This window comes from Gekko japonicus, unplaced genomic scaffold (genome assembly GCF_001447785.1).
Source record: "Gekko japonicus isolate JY-2015 unplaced genomic scaffold, Gekko_japonicus_V1.1 scaffold5174, whole genome shotgun sequence".
Taxonomy (NCBI): domain Eukaryota; kingdom Metazoa; phylum Chordata; class Lepidosauria; order Squamata; family Gekkonidae; genus Gekko; species Gekko japonicus.
This window is the reverse complement of record NW_015177175.1, coordinates 37634-51760: the sequence shown is the minus strand read 5'-3', so window position 1 is coordinate 51760 and position 14127 is coordinate 37634. Positions and strand designations below refer to the sequence as shown.

The window sequence follows — 14127 nt, the reverse complement described above, 5'->3', positions numbered from 1 at the left end:
ATTTCCCTGGCAGTCAAATGGCCATTCTAGCCCTGCACACAACACTCAATGGTAGCAGCCACTAGAGCACAACCGAGGGACCTGAGTGGGGTACAACACCATAGAGTCCACTCCCCAAAGCAGCCGTTTTCTCCAGAGGATCTTGGTCACCTGGAGATCCACTGTAAAAGCAGGAGATCTCCAGGTGCCAACTGGAGGTTGGAAACCCTGACTCCGCCTACGAGCTTACTCCCCAAGAGCACTGCTCTTCTCAGTTGTGTTCCAGGGCTGGGAATGTCCTTGGCTGGGGAGAGGTGAGTAATACCTTGCTTGGCCTCAAGGGGCATAAGAGAATGGCCGATGCTGGGCTGGAGGTGGGCGTGGGGATGAGGCGAAGGACAGGGGGGCAAACACGTTAAGCGCTTCTGTGCGTCAGCATGGCTAGGAGTAGGGTTGCCAGCCTCCAGGTGGGGCCTGGGGATCTCCCGCTTTTAAAACTGATCCCCAGCCAAAAGAGATCAGCTCCCCTGGAGAAAATGGCTGCTTTGGAGGGTGAACTTGATGGCATTGTACTGTGCTGAGGCCCCTCCCCTCCCCAAACCCCGCCCTCTCCTGGCTCCACCCCCAAAGTCTCCAGGTATTTTCCAAACCAGACTTGGCAACCCTAGCTAGGAGCCCCAGTCAATCCCAACCCTCCTCAGCATGGGAGTGTAAAAACAGCACCCCTGGAATCGTGAGCTCCTTTCCTGCACAGATGAAGCCTTTAGGTGCACGTGTTTATGGTGAGATTCGAGCTCAGTAGCACCTTAGACACCAACAAGATTTTAGGGGGTATGAGCTTCTGAGTGTTAAAGCTCTCTTCATCAGATACATCAAAGCTTATGTCAGGATGCCTCCAGAGTGGGCAATGCGAAGGGGCCTAGGGGGCATGCCAGTGACCCCACGCATATCCCAGCAGGGGTGGCAACCAGGGTAAAGGAGCTCTAGGGTTGCCAGACTGCCTGGTGCAGGCGCAATCCCCCTGCAGAAAATGGCTGCTTTGGTGGGTAGACTCTATAGCATTATACCCTGCTGAGGTCCGTCCCCAGACTCCACCCCCCAAATCTCCAGGTGTTTCCTGACCCAGAGCTGGCAACCCTAATTACAACTGATTTCCAGATTACAGAGGTCAGCTCCCCTGGAGGAAACGGCAACCTCAGAAAGCGGACTCGAAGGCATCATGTCCTAGGGTTGCCAGCCTCCAGGTGGGGCCTGGGGATCTCCCGCTTTTAAAACTGATCCCCAGCCAAAAGAGATCAGCTCCCCTGGAGAAAATGGCTGCTTTGGAGGGTGAACTTGATGGCATTGTACTGTGCTGAGGCCCCTCCCCTCCCCAAACCCCGCCCTCTCCTGGCTCCACCCCCAAAGTCTCCAGGTATTTTCCAAACCAGACTTGGCAACCCTAGCTAGGAGCCCCAGTCAATCCCAACCCTCCTCGGCATGGGAGTGCAAAAACGGCACCCCTGGAATCGTGAGCTCCTTTCCTGCACAGATGAAGCCTTTAGGTGCACGTGTTTAAGGTGAGATTCGAGCTCAGTAGCACCTTAGAAACCAACAAGATTTTTTTTGGGGGTATGAGTTTCTGAGTGTTAAAGCTCTCTTCATCAGATACATCAAAGCTTTTGTCAGGATGCCTCCAGAATGGGCAATGCGAAGGGGCCCAGGGGGCATGCCAGTGACCCCATGCATATCCCAGCAGGGGTAGCAACCAGGGTAAAGGAGCTCTAGGGTTGCCAGACTGCCTGGTGCAGGCGGGGGTCTCCCGCTTTTGGGTATTCCCCCCCCTCCAATCACTCCCTCTTACGGGCAGGAACTCGTGATGTGCCTGCAAAAAACTGGACATGATGTAGGCTCACTGGGGAGCAACGCTCTGGTTTTTGGGCAAAAGTCTATGATTTGAAGTGAATGATACCATAGAGTTTCGCCCAAAAACCAGAGCGTCACCCTTCCCCCCATGTCCCTGACATGCCTCCATCACTTCCTGCTTACATAGGCACATAGCGACGGCTCCTCCCCACTCCTGGAAGCGCACTCCCCCTCCCCCGCTGGCATGGCGATCAGACCTGTCAATCCTTTTTTTTTCTGCTTGCCCATTGTTGGTGGGCAAGGTTTATTAGTTTTTTTAAGTTATATATATATATAGTTCAAATTTCTTATATAATATCAATCTAGTCCCTTTAAGATATTCTTTCAAAATTTCAAAAAATATTGTTAGTTTTCAAAATCCCCATTTGCAAACCTAAACGTAGTAATTTATATTTTCTCCATAACATCAGCTCTCCACTTTACAATGCCAATATACTTTCACCTCACACTATATAGATCCCTCTTTTCTCTCACAACACTTAGGGTCATTACACCTTCTCTAGGTAATTAGCCCATTACTTTTATTTTTTTTCCCCTACAAGGCCCACTTTAAGAGTCAAAACTACCCTATAATTTTTATCAACCATCAGTTAGAACATTACAACTATCCAAAACATATTGCTTCAAATAAACCAACCATTACTTCCTGTCAATCCTCAGGAGCTCCGAGGTTGTGTTTGGGGTCTGCCTAGAGAGCACGCACCCAGCCCACCAGCCCCACTGCCAGAGGATCATAAGAACGTAAGAGAAGCCATGTTGGACCAGGCCAGTGGCCCATCCAGCACAACACTCTGTGTCACACAGCGGCCAAAACCCAGGTGCCACCGCCTCTGCCCACTTACTGTGAGGGTGGCTTCAGCTTCTTCCGGATCCCCATGTACACCTTGGCCAGATCCAGTAGCCACTCCCGTTCCGGCTTGGCACTCTGGGGACGGAGAAGAGCGAGGGGGAGAAGAAGGCTTGAGTCTAGGGCAATGCTCCCTCTAGGCTGTGGAGTCCTGTGAGCAAAAATTCTACTCTGTGAGCTACTGGCATTAAAGCTGTGAGTGAGCAATTTGGCTACTGCATAAATTAGTTTGCTCTGGAGCCCTCCTTCCTGAGCTAAGACAAAAATGTGTGACCCAGAGGCTAAAAAACTGTGAGCTCGCTCACACTAACCCAGCTTAGAGGGAACACTGGTCTAGGGTTGCCAAGTCCTATCTTCACCCCCAGCAGGGGACGTTGGCGGGGGCCTTCCTGGAGGGGGCGGGGCATCCCCGACGTGATGACGTCACGTTGGGGACATCCCCCCCCCACAGGGGCGCTACTCCCTGCAGTCTCCTTTCTCCAACAGACTCTGGAGGGGAGGGCTACAGATCCCTGAAATAAGATCCAACCTAAAATTTGGATGCCGAAGTTGAATTCTGCCTTGGCTGCCGGCAAAGGAAACGTCGGCTGTCAAATACGTCCAAAACGCTGCTGTGAATCTGGCGCTCTCATGAGCTGACGCAAAATGCACCTCTCTGATAAAATATAAACAAAACATACCCGTTTCTCCTTCAGCAGCAGCAGTTTGCGGTCCTTGATGACGAAGTAGCGTTCCTGAAACTTGCTCCCCAGGAGCCTGGGCGGATCCTCGCGGCACTTCAACAGCCCGCATTTGGGGCTTTCGCGTTTGGCACCTGTGGGGGAAGCAGAGCACCGCCCTCTGACAGGTGTGCTTGGAGTGTCGGAGCCTGGCACGGGTGCAGTCTGAAGCGCTCCTCCTTCTCCCAGGCTCTGTGGCTGAGACAAGCTTTGGAGACTGCCTCGTGCCAAGTCAGACCCCGGCACCGTGGACTCTGATCGGCAGGAGCTTCCGAGGACTCAAGCAGGAGCATCTCCTGGCTTTATGCCATCTTTTGCAGACGGATTAGAAGAACCCTCCCCCCCAAAGTTGGGCCAGAACCATGGCTTCTGGGATTCCACCACAGACCCAGGGCCAGTCCAGAAATACAGGAACGCAGATATTTCTTCACTGCTCCCACAAGCCTCCACTGTGTTAAGGATGCAAGTGAGCCAGTTTGGTGTAGAGGTTAAGTGCGCGGACTCTAATCTGGGAGAACCAGGTTTGATTCCTGAAAAGTACTGAGACTGATGCAGTGATTTCAGCTCATACTTTTATTTTAAGTGAAGAACCCAGTAAACCCCACACACAAAACACACCCCACACCCGTGATAGGTTATTTCCTTAGGTCAGGCGTTCCATAGGTCCTTGCTAGGATCCTAGCCCTCCAATAGGTGCGGGCTAGGATTCGCTCAGGCCATTGTTCTCTGGAGCGAAGCTTGGTGGCTTCGCATGACCGTGTGGAGGCCCGACCTTACACAGGTCGAACTTCAATACATTACAATTCCCCACTCCTCCATTTGCACCTGCTGGATGTCCTTGGGCAAGCCATAGTTCTGGCACAGCTGTTCTTGGAAAAGAGCAGTTTCTGTCAGAGTTCTCTCAGCCCCACCTACCTCACAGGGTGTCTGTTGTGGGGAGGGGAAGGGAAAGGAGTTTGTAAGCCGCTCTGAGACTCCTTTGGGTAGTGAAGGGCGGGGTATAAATCCAATCTCTTCTTCTTCTTATGTTTTTACCCCATCCCTCCTTCACTAATGTAGAGAAGCAACCCCCTGAAGGGAAAATAAAAACACTCCCTGGTCAGATGTGGGGAGGATATAGGCACATTTAGGGAGCTGGCAGGTCTTGCCCAATCACGTAACAGAGACTGAGACACAGGGTGGGTGTGGCTGCTTTGAAGTTCCCCCACGGCAGAGAACGGTCCCATGCGGAAAGCGTCAGACACATTCACGCATTTTGTGAGGTGGGGGTACATATGGGATGGAGGATGGGGGGCGGTCTAGCATACCCCTGTCGTGATTCACTTGTATAGGTAAGGCTGGCCTAGATGAGTTTGATCTAATGTCAAAGTGAGTGACAGCTAGAGGCTGCAAAGGAGGCTGGCTCTAACCAGTCTGAAGCAGTACAGCCTGGCACTGAGGTATTGCATAAGGATTGCACCAGCTGTGTGCTGATTGGCTCATGGTTGTATATATGTACAGAGTGTACAGCGTACTGGGTCTATCACTTGAATTGGTTGCAGCGGAGCACTTTGACACTGAGAACTGTATAGTGGTGGACGCTGGGTGTGAATAAATTCACTGTGTGTTTGCACCTAAATTCTGGACTCCAGTCTTCTTTGGGTACTCTAACTCCCTTTGGGCACTGACGTGCTAGCCAGCATTCCGCGCACCCCGACAACCCCTGCCATCTGTTAATCAGTCTCATATATAGGATCTTTTTTAAAAAATGGAAATTGACAAAAGATTACCCCTGCAGTCAGGTCACAGAACTCTGGTAAAACTCACAGAATGTGCCAGCTGCCCAATGCTTTTAAACTGTGCATCCCTGTAATCATCCACAGACATATATCCCTTTATAGAAAAGAAGCCTCCTCTTCAATGCCAGGGGCATTTTTTACTGGGTGACCTCTTTACAGACATAAGAATGTAAGAACATGTGAGAAGCCATGTTGGATTGGGCCAACAACCCCTGGATGGGGGTACATATGGGATGGAGGATGGGGGGCGGTCTAGCATACCCCTGCCATCTGTTAATCAGTCTCATATATAGGATCTTTTTAAAAAATGGAAATTGACAAAAGATTATCCCTGCAGTCAGGTCACAGAACTCTGGTAAAACTCACAGAACATGCCAGCTGCCCAATGCCTTTTAAAAAAAAAAACTGTGCATCCCTGTAATCATCCAGACATATATCCCTTTATAGAAAAGAAAAGAAGCCCTTCCCTTCAATGCCAGGGGCATTTTTCACTGGATGACCTCTTTACAGACATGAGAATGTAAGAACATGTGAGAAGCCATGTTGGATCAGGCCAGTGGCCCATCCAGTCCAACATTCTGTCTCACACAGTGGCCAAGCCCCAGGTGCCATCAGGAGGTCCGCCAGTGGGCCCAGAACTCCAGAAGCCCTCCCACTCTTGGCCCCCAAGCACCAAGAATAAAGAGCATCACTGCTACAGACATTAGCCTGGCGATTCTAGATCCCCCTGCCCCCCCCACCTCAGACACAGGCAGAGTATTATTTTTAAAATTTCTATCATCAGAGTGCTTTATTACTACAATGGCAGTGCAAAACTCTGATGACGAAAACTTTAAATGGACAACATCAAACCTAGAACTCTCCTGCCCCACTCACCCACACCAGTCTCATATGCAGGTGGGGTGGGGGTGGTTGTAGAATAAATTATGGAAGAAGAAGAAGAAATTGGATTTATACCCCACCCTTCACTTGGGAGTCTCAGGGTGGCTTACAAATTCCCTCCCCTTCCCCTCTCCACAACAAACACCCTGTGAGGTAGGTGGGACTGAGAGAGCTCTTTCCAGAACTGTCCTTGAGAGAGCAGCTCTGACAGAACTATGGCTTGCCCAAGGTCATCCAGCAGCTGCAAGTGGAGGAGTGGGGAAATCAAACCCGGTTCTCCCAGATTAGAGTCCGCACACTTAACCACTACACCAAACTGGCTCTCAAGAAGAAGAAGAGGAGGAGGAGATTGGATTTATACCATGCCCTTCACTTGGAGTCTCAGAGCGGTTTACAATTTCCTTTCCCTTCCTCTCCCCATAACAGACACCCTGCGAGGTAGGTAGGGCTGAGAGAGCTCTGCTCTTGAGAGAACAGCACTGAGAGAACTGTGGCTGACTCAAGGAGGAGTAGGGAATCAAACCTGGTTCTCCAGATTAGAGCACACACCCCTTTACCATGACACCAAATTGGGAAGACATCCCAGGTTCTATGATTTATTCATCAACATTACTTATAGTCTGCCTTTAATGCTTGAGACTCCAGGTGGATTACAGGATTAAAAATGGTGCAATCGAACAGCGCAAGACATCCAGTGAAAAATGCAATGGGACTAAGACAGAGCCAGACACAAAATGGCTGCCCTATAGTCACACAGTGAAGATCCTTGTGCTGTGGTGGCAACTGCTGTCAAATTGATGTTTTTCAAAATTTACACAGCCCACCAAATCCTCAATGGCCAATCAGAAGCCTTGCTGGGCAAACGCTCCACCTGGCCCAGCCTATTTTTAAAAAACATTTGGCGGGCCCCAGGAAAGGTGTTGGCGAGCACCGTAGTCCCCATGACCACCACGTTGGGGTCCCCTGGACTAGGATTACAGAAGTAGAGCTCTATGCCAGAGGATGAGACGGAATGTATATGGAGGGCCCCAGGTCTGAAGTCCTGATGGTCAGTGCCTAGAAAGGTTCTCTAATGGCTGCCACCACCCTGGTATGGGTCTCCTTGGGAGGGCCCAGAGCACCCACCCTACCCCTTTATACATGCCTTTTCCCATAGGCTTCCCCTTGTAAGTGACCAAATGAGGCGTGAGGACCCAGGCAGAGTAACAAACAATTTTTACTCAAGAAAACAATTTTTACTCAAGAGATTTAACAAGAACTGTCGTTCAGTAGGGAAAATGAGCAGAGTCAAGGTAGGTAAACCAGCAAAATACGAAAACCCTAATGCGTCTCACTCTAGTGTACCTGGCCTTCTCTAGGACTTTGGCCTCAAGCTGACTCACCCCTAGTAGCTACTCTAGTACAGGCTTCCATGGAGCCACTAGGCCTCCCGAAAGCCTGCAGGCCACACGGCAATAGGTCTAGGATCATGACAGCATCTGATTCCATGCCGCTGGGCTTCAGCAGAGAGTGAAACCAGTTCACCAAAGGCCTCGATAGGCAGGGCTCACTCACCTGTAAAGAGGCAGCTGCCTTCCTTGATGGGCACCTTCTTCACTAACAAATAGGCAGAGCCAGGTTTGGGCAACTTGCACCACTGTAGCGCCTGCTCCAGGACCTTCTCCTTGGGGTGCAGGGGCCGCTCTGAAAAACAGCCAGAAGTTTCTAGGCATCCAGTGTCTGGGCAAAGGGGGCCTCCAGTACCAGGCGCTTTGCCAGAAGGCCTGTGGCACACATCACTCGCTCGGTGAAGCCTGGAACCGCCTCTGTGCCCCTCCCCATCCAATGCTGACTGACGGAGAAGGCCTGCCTCATCGACTCACCTAGTTCGCCGTTCTCCAAGACCTCGAAAGTCAGCCAAAGGTCCACACTGGCTGCCACGTTCCGCATCTCCAGCACCTGGTTGGTCAGCTCTTCTGCCGTCATCACCGGGGATACCTGGAAGCAGGGCCGGTTCTAGATTTGGGGGGCCCTGGGCAGAGTGGTCCAGAGGCCCCTTCCCACCCACTTACCCACCTGTCTTACTACCTGCCTCTCACAAAACCAAAATAGGACCCACGGTAAGTAGGAAATACCCAAAACCAGCAAATACCGTGCTACTGACGATTATAAAATATCTCAAATAATTTGTATGTATTTTTTGTTTTATATTTTTTCTATTTATTCACCATATATTATTTATCATACTAACCAAATTCTAACATAAAAGGTAGCAAAAACAGAATAGGTTACAATACTATGAGACTGCTAGTATTGTAACCTATTCTGTTTTTGCTACCTTTTATGTTAATATTTGGCAACCTTGTGCTTGGAAATATCTGTTGAACTCCCTGAGAAAGACACTGAAAGACGAGGATATCTGGACCTCTGTTGGAGGAAGACTGACCATAGACTTAGAGTCCTCCCTCTTAAAACTTTTGTATAATTAAGGAGGACTGATATTGTTGTGCAATATCTTTCGTGATATAATAAGAGACGATACTTAGATGTTTTGATATACGATTCTTTCTATGTATTAAGGCTTATATGATAAATAATATATGGTGACTAAATTGAAAATATATATATAAAAATTATTTGAGATATTTTATAATCGTCTGTAGCACGGTATTTGCTGATTTTTGGTGTTTACTACCTGCCTCTGCAATCCTTCCCTGCCCTGCTCACGAGCCTTCCCGCTGTCCACGCTCACAGTCATCAGCCCTCCCCACAGCCCTTTCCCTCACGGCACTGGGTACCACTGAACGCAAGGGTGGCAGAGCACCCACAAGTGAGGAGGCAGGGAAATGGCATATTGGGGGTCGACAGCAGTGGGGCCTGCCAGGAGCCCTGGGCCTTGGCAATTGCCCCACCTGAGGGTATGTTTATGCTGGCTCTGCCTGGAGCGGAAGGGGCGGCTGGCAAGCAGAGTTCAGAAACTGCCCCTTGGGGCCTAAAGAGCTCGCCTGAAGCCAAGAGAAAGGCCCATGAGAAAGGCCCGCCCCAATCATCATCATCACGCAAACGTGGAAGCAGGAGCATTCCTACGGCTCAACGAGAGCCGGGAATTCCTCTCCCTTCCCCCTGACTCTAGCTGCTCCCTGGTGTTTCCCCACACAAGCCAGCTGCCCTTTGGCCAACTGTTCTTCGGGAATGAAAAAGCAGCTGCCCCGTGTGGTGCATGACCCAGCTGCACCTGGGATGGAGGCTGCTGAAGGGCCTCTCGCTCACCTTGAGAGTCACGCAACGGTCCGGGTTTTTCTGCTCCAGGTAAGCCTCGAGGATGAGATCGCCAGCCTGGGAGAGCTGCAGGAAGAAAGGCCAGGGAGTGAGGAATGGGAAAAGAGGGACCAGCAGGAAGGTCTGCCCCGCCGTGAAGGGGGAGGGCTGGCCATACTGGGAGCAGGTGGGCAGTCCCTGCCAACCTCCTCTGTGGATTCTTAAGTTGCTCTGGAGAATAGGGGATGACTCAGAAATAACTGTCTGCCAGGCTTGGCCCAGCAGCCACCGGCACCAGGGGTCATTTCCTGCAGGAGCACACAGGAGCGGAGCTCCGGCAATAAAGAGCCCAGGGGGCGGGCACATGCAACAAGCCCTGCCCTCTGCTTCCAGCAGCCCCTTGGCCACAAGGAGCAAGAAGCAGCTATGTAAGTTGCAGAGGCCCCCTCCCCCATAGCAATCCAAAACAGTCCAGTGGCACCTTTAAGGCCAAGTTTCGTTCAGGTACAAGCTCTCCCTCCTCTGCGAGGGCAGATCTGTGCCCCCCCCCCATAGCGAGCAATCCAAAACAGTCCAGTGGAGCCTGAGCGGTGGGTGTTGCCTTCTGACACACTTCTGGTGATGTCAGGGGGTGTGGCATATGCAAATGAGTTATGTTAATGAGTTATGCTAATGAGGAGGAGGAGAGGAGATTGGATTTATACCCCGCCCTTCACTACCCAAAGGTGTCTCAGAGCGGCTTACAAAGAAGAAGAAGAAGAGATTGGATTTATACCCCGCCCTTCACTTGGAGTCTCAGAGCGGCTTACAAATTCCTTTCCCTTCCCCTCCCCACAACAGACGCCCTGTGAGGTGGGTGGGGCTGAGAGAACTCTGACAGAAACTGCTCTTTCAGGAACAGCTGTGCCAGAGCTTGTGACTGACCCAAGGTCACATCAGCAGGTGCAAGTGGAGGAGTGGGGAATCAAACCCGGTTCTCCCAGATTAGAGTCCGCACACTTAACCACTACACCAAACAAACTCCTTTCTCTTCCCCTCCCCACAACAGACACACTGTGAGGTAGGTGGGGCTGAGAGAACTCTGACACAAACTGCTCTTTTTTCAAGAACAGCTCTTGTCAGAAGTACAGCTTGCCCAAGGTCATCCAGCAGGTGCAAGTGGAGGAGTGGGGAATCAAACCCGGTTCTCCCAGATTAGAGTCCGCACACTCAACCACTACACCAAACTGGCTAATGAGCTCCTGCATCTCTTTTTCTACGAAATGACCCCTGACCGGCACCTTCATGGCCAACCAACAAGGCAGAGCCAGGAGTGTCTCTTAACCCCAGTCCCCAAGTGACCGAAAGGGTGACTTTTGCACGAAGGGGCCATCACAAGCCCAAACCAAATCTGAACCACTCTCTTGAGACACTCCGCTTTCCAACGGAGATCATTACAGAGGGGAGCCGTGTTGGTTTGCAGTACGACAGCTAGATTCCAGTCCAGTAGCAATTTAGAGACCAATAAGATTTTTTTTGGGGGGGGGGTTAGCTTTTGAGAGTCAACGCTGTCCGACGAACGGAGCTCTGACTCTTGAAAGTTCATACCCCCCCCCCAAACTTTGTTGGTCAAAAGCAAGAAACTGCAAGTAGATCAATAGGTACCGCTTCGGTGGGAAGGCAACAGTGTTCTGTGCGCCTCGGCGTCTAGTCATGCTGACGACATGGCCACGGAAAAATCTTCAGACAGCGCTGGCTCTTCGGCTTGGAATGAGCACCGCAACCCTAAGTTGGATTCGACTAGCTTTCAAGCAAGGGAAACCTTTACCTTCACCGTACAGTGCCACTGGACTCGAATCTAGATGCTTTCCAACGGAGGCCCCTCCAGCCACTGAACTTCCCGTAATCAAGCAAGGTGAAGGTGAGCTCCGTGCAAACCACCCCTTGAGAGGCAGCACAGCACACTGATGAAGAGGCGAGGCCACACATTAGGAAGCCCCCAGGATGAATCTTACCTTTGCTCCAAATTTGCTCACTGGTCTTAGGCACACCACGCTGTCTGCTTCGGCCCTCCCATCTCTTTCCTTCCTTCCTTCCTTCCTTCGTCCTCCCTCCCCTCCTGCCGCCCCGCCCCCCTTCCTTCCTTCCTTCCTTCCTTCCTTCCTTCCTTCCTTCCTTCCTTCCTTCCCTGATACCCCACTTTTCTCCCTTCTGGGGATCCAAACCAGCTTGTATCATTCTCCTCTGGGAGTAATACTGACCTAACTTCCAGGGGTGCTGGAGGGGCTACAGCAAGCTGGTGTGTATCAAGGCTCCCTGACTGCACCACACAGATGCAAAGTAGTCCCAGCAGCTACAGTGGCCGTCTAAAGGCCAGGCCTGACTAGCGGCAGCCAGGGAAGCTTAGGAGGCCTTGTGGATCCAGGCCTTGGACATCGGCTGTTGCCAGAGCATCTAACGGTGAAAGAAGTGGAAAGGTACAATCAGGAGGAAGGGGCAGGACCTGCACATCCCGCCAGGTAGTAATCAAGCTGTTCTCCAAGTCCATCTGCGACACCTGGTCCTCGTCGATCTGTGGGGCGGGAAGAGGGAGGCAGTGAGCACAAGGGCAGGGCAGAGGCCCCCGTGGGGCTCAGTCGGGGTTGGGGGGAGGGTCACCAGGCGCGCTCTCTCTCTCTCACATTGAAGATGTGGACGTAGTTGGCAATCAGGTCCTCCATCACCCTGACCTCGTGTTCCCCTTTGCCGTCAGTCTGGAAGAGGCTCGGGGCGAAGAGCAGAGCCAGGTTCTTGGTGTTCATCTGGTTGAGGTCAGCACATTTCTGAACCCTGCATGGAGAAGAGAACGGCTGTCTGTTGTGCTGAAATCTGGGGGTGTGTGTGTGTTTCTGTGGGGGGGGATGAGCTTGAATGGCCAGAAGACCTCCAGGCAGCAGAAGCTGAATTTGGGTACATTCTCTGATCTCGCATCAGAAAAGGGATTCCTGCTCAGACGTGCACTCATTCTGCTGCTTCCATGAGTGGTTCAAAAAGGTGTGCACGGATCGTCTTCCCAGATCAGGCCCCCAGAGGGCTTCTATCAGGCCCACAGTAGAACTGGCCGTCTTCTGCTTCTTCTTCCAGTTCTGCTGCTGCTGCGTCTTCGTAGGTTTGCAGCTGACAGATACACACCTGAACAGCATACTCAAGATTTCAACAGCACAGACAATTTGATGCAATAATTCAGAGCAAGAGATGTCAGTTATCAGACACCGTTAAATAAAATATTGCAAGAGTGCTAATGTTTTAAGCATGTTTTTATTTTACGTTAAAAAAAACCCTTTGTGTTTGTGTCCTTTATAAAGTTTATATCTCCGCTACCGGGCATTACATTTTATGACACATGTGGCCCAGCCCAACAAGGTCTCATTTATGTCAGATCCGGCCCTCATAACAAATGAGTTCGACACCCCTGCTCTAGAGCCTTCCCTGCTTTACTGTCTTCCTGGAAGGCTGGAGAAGGCTGTCCAGGGCAGTGTATTTTCCCCAGTTTCTTCCACTGCCAAGATGGTGATCGAATGGAGGGGATGTGTTCAAAATGCAAAGCTCGACTGGCTATGGGTACACTTGCATTTTATATTTCAGTCTCCAGACATTTGGTTCTGGCTCAGTGTCCCCAAAGGACAGAAAGCACCACTCGCTGGTAGGTCTTCAAACGTTAATGGCTCAGGGATCCTAACCACTGACAGGTTTTGAACGACTGAGTGCATAAACCAGAAATAATGGTAATTTTTACAGCGTCATCCTAAGTAGGTCTACTCAGAATCCTACTCAGATCTATTAAGTTGGGCTGACTTCCAGAAAAGTGATCTCCGGATTGGACTGTCAATCACTCAAGTACATTTTCTTCAGCTGTATTTATAGATCAATCAATTCATCTTTTCCACAGTCAGGATATTAGAAGTTCAATAGGCTTAGTTATTTACCGGTCTTATTTCACAGAACTAGCAGTAAAGCCCGTTGTGAAAGCAATACAACGGGATCTAGAAAGAGGCTCTGGGGCAGTGCTCTGGCTTTGGGCAAACAGTGTCAATTTGCTGTGGTGACCTCAGCAGGGTATAATGACAGAGTCCACTGTTTTCTCCAGAGGAACTGATCTCTGCTACCTGAAGAGCAGTTGTAATTGTGAGTGATCTGTAGCCCTCACCTGGAGATTGGCAGCAATTGTTACCCAGGACAAAATGGCTGGTTTGGAGGGTGGAGTCTATGGCATTCTACCTGTCTGAGGTCCCACCCCTCTGCAAACCCCACCCTCTCCAGGCTCCACCCCTCAAATCCCTAAGAATTTGTCAGCATGTAGTTGGCAACCCCATCTCCTTCCCAGCTAGCCACCAACCTACCATTATCTGCCCCTTTGACTTCAGCTGACTTCTGCCCTCCCTTCTGCAGAGCAGTTGTAATACTGAGTGCTCTCCAGCCCTCACCTGGAGATTGGCAACAATGGTTCCCTATGTGGGACTGACTGGTTTGGAGGGTGGAGTCTATGGCAGTGTACCTGTCTGAGGTCCCACCCCTCCTCAAACCTCACCCTCTTCAGGCTCCATCCCTCAAATCTCCAGGAATTTCCCATCTGGAGTTGGCAACCCTATCAGGACTGGCCCCAATGTGTTTTCTCCCAAAGGCCAAAGTAGGTGACAGGACCAAGCTTAGTTGCCTACCAACAGGCACTGAGGGGAATGTAGGGTTGCCAGCTCTAAGGAGGGAAATACCTGGAGGTTTGGGGGGTGGATTCTGTAGAGGGCAGCATTGGGCAGGGGGGCGG

General features: G+C 51.0%; 1 protein-coding gene across 1 annotated transcript in view; it reads right to left on the bottom strand.

Moving 5' to 3' along the window:
- The window catches only part of LOC107124863 (arf-GAP with Rho-GAP domain, ANK repeat and PH domain-containing protein 3-like), a gene marked incomplete at both ends in the record, with an annotated part of 57786 nt that overhangs the window by 7993 nt on the left and 35666 nt on the right, over positions 1-14127 (bottom strand). Inside the window, 7 exons of the mRNA XM_015428365.1 lie at positions 2727-2809; positions 3412-3545; positions 7665-7793; positions 7973-8087; positions 9360-9434; positions 11830-11898; positions 12008-12155. Coding sequence (XP_015283851.1) covers positions 2727-2809; positions 3412-3545; positions 7665-7793; positions 7973-8087; positions 9360-9434; positions 11830-11898; positions 12008-12155 — 753 coding nt within the window. The remainder of the gene's footprint in view (positions 1-2726; positions 2810-3411; positions 3546-7664; positions 7794-7972; positions 8088-9359; positions 9435-11829; positions 11899-12007; positions 12156-14127) is intronic.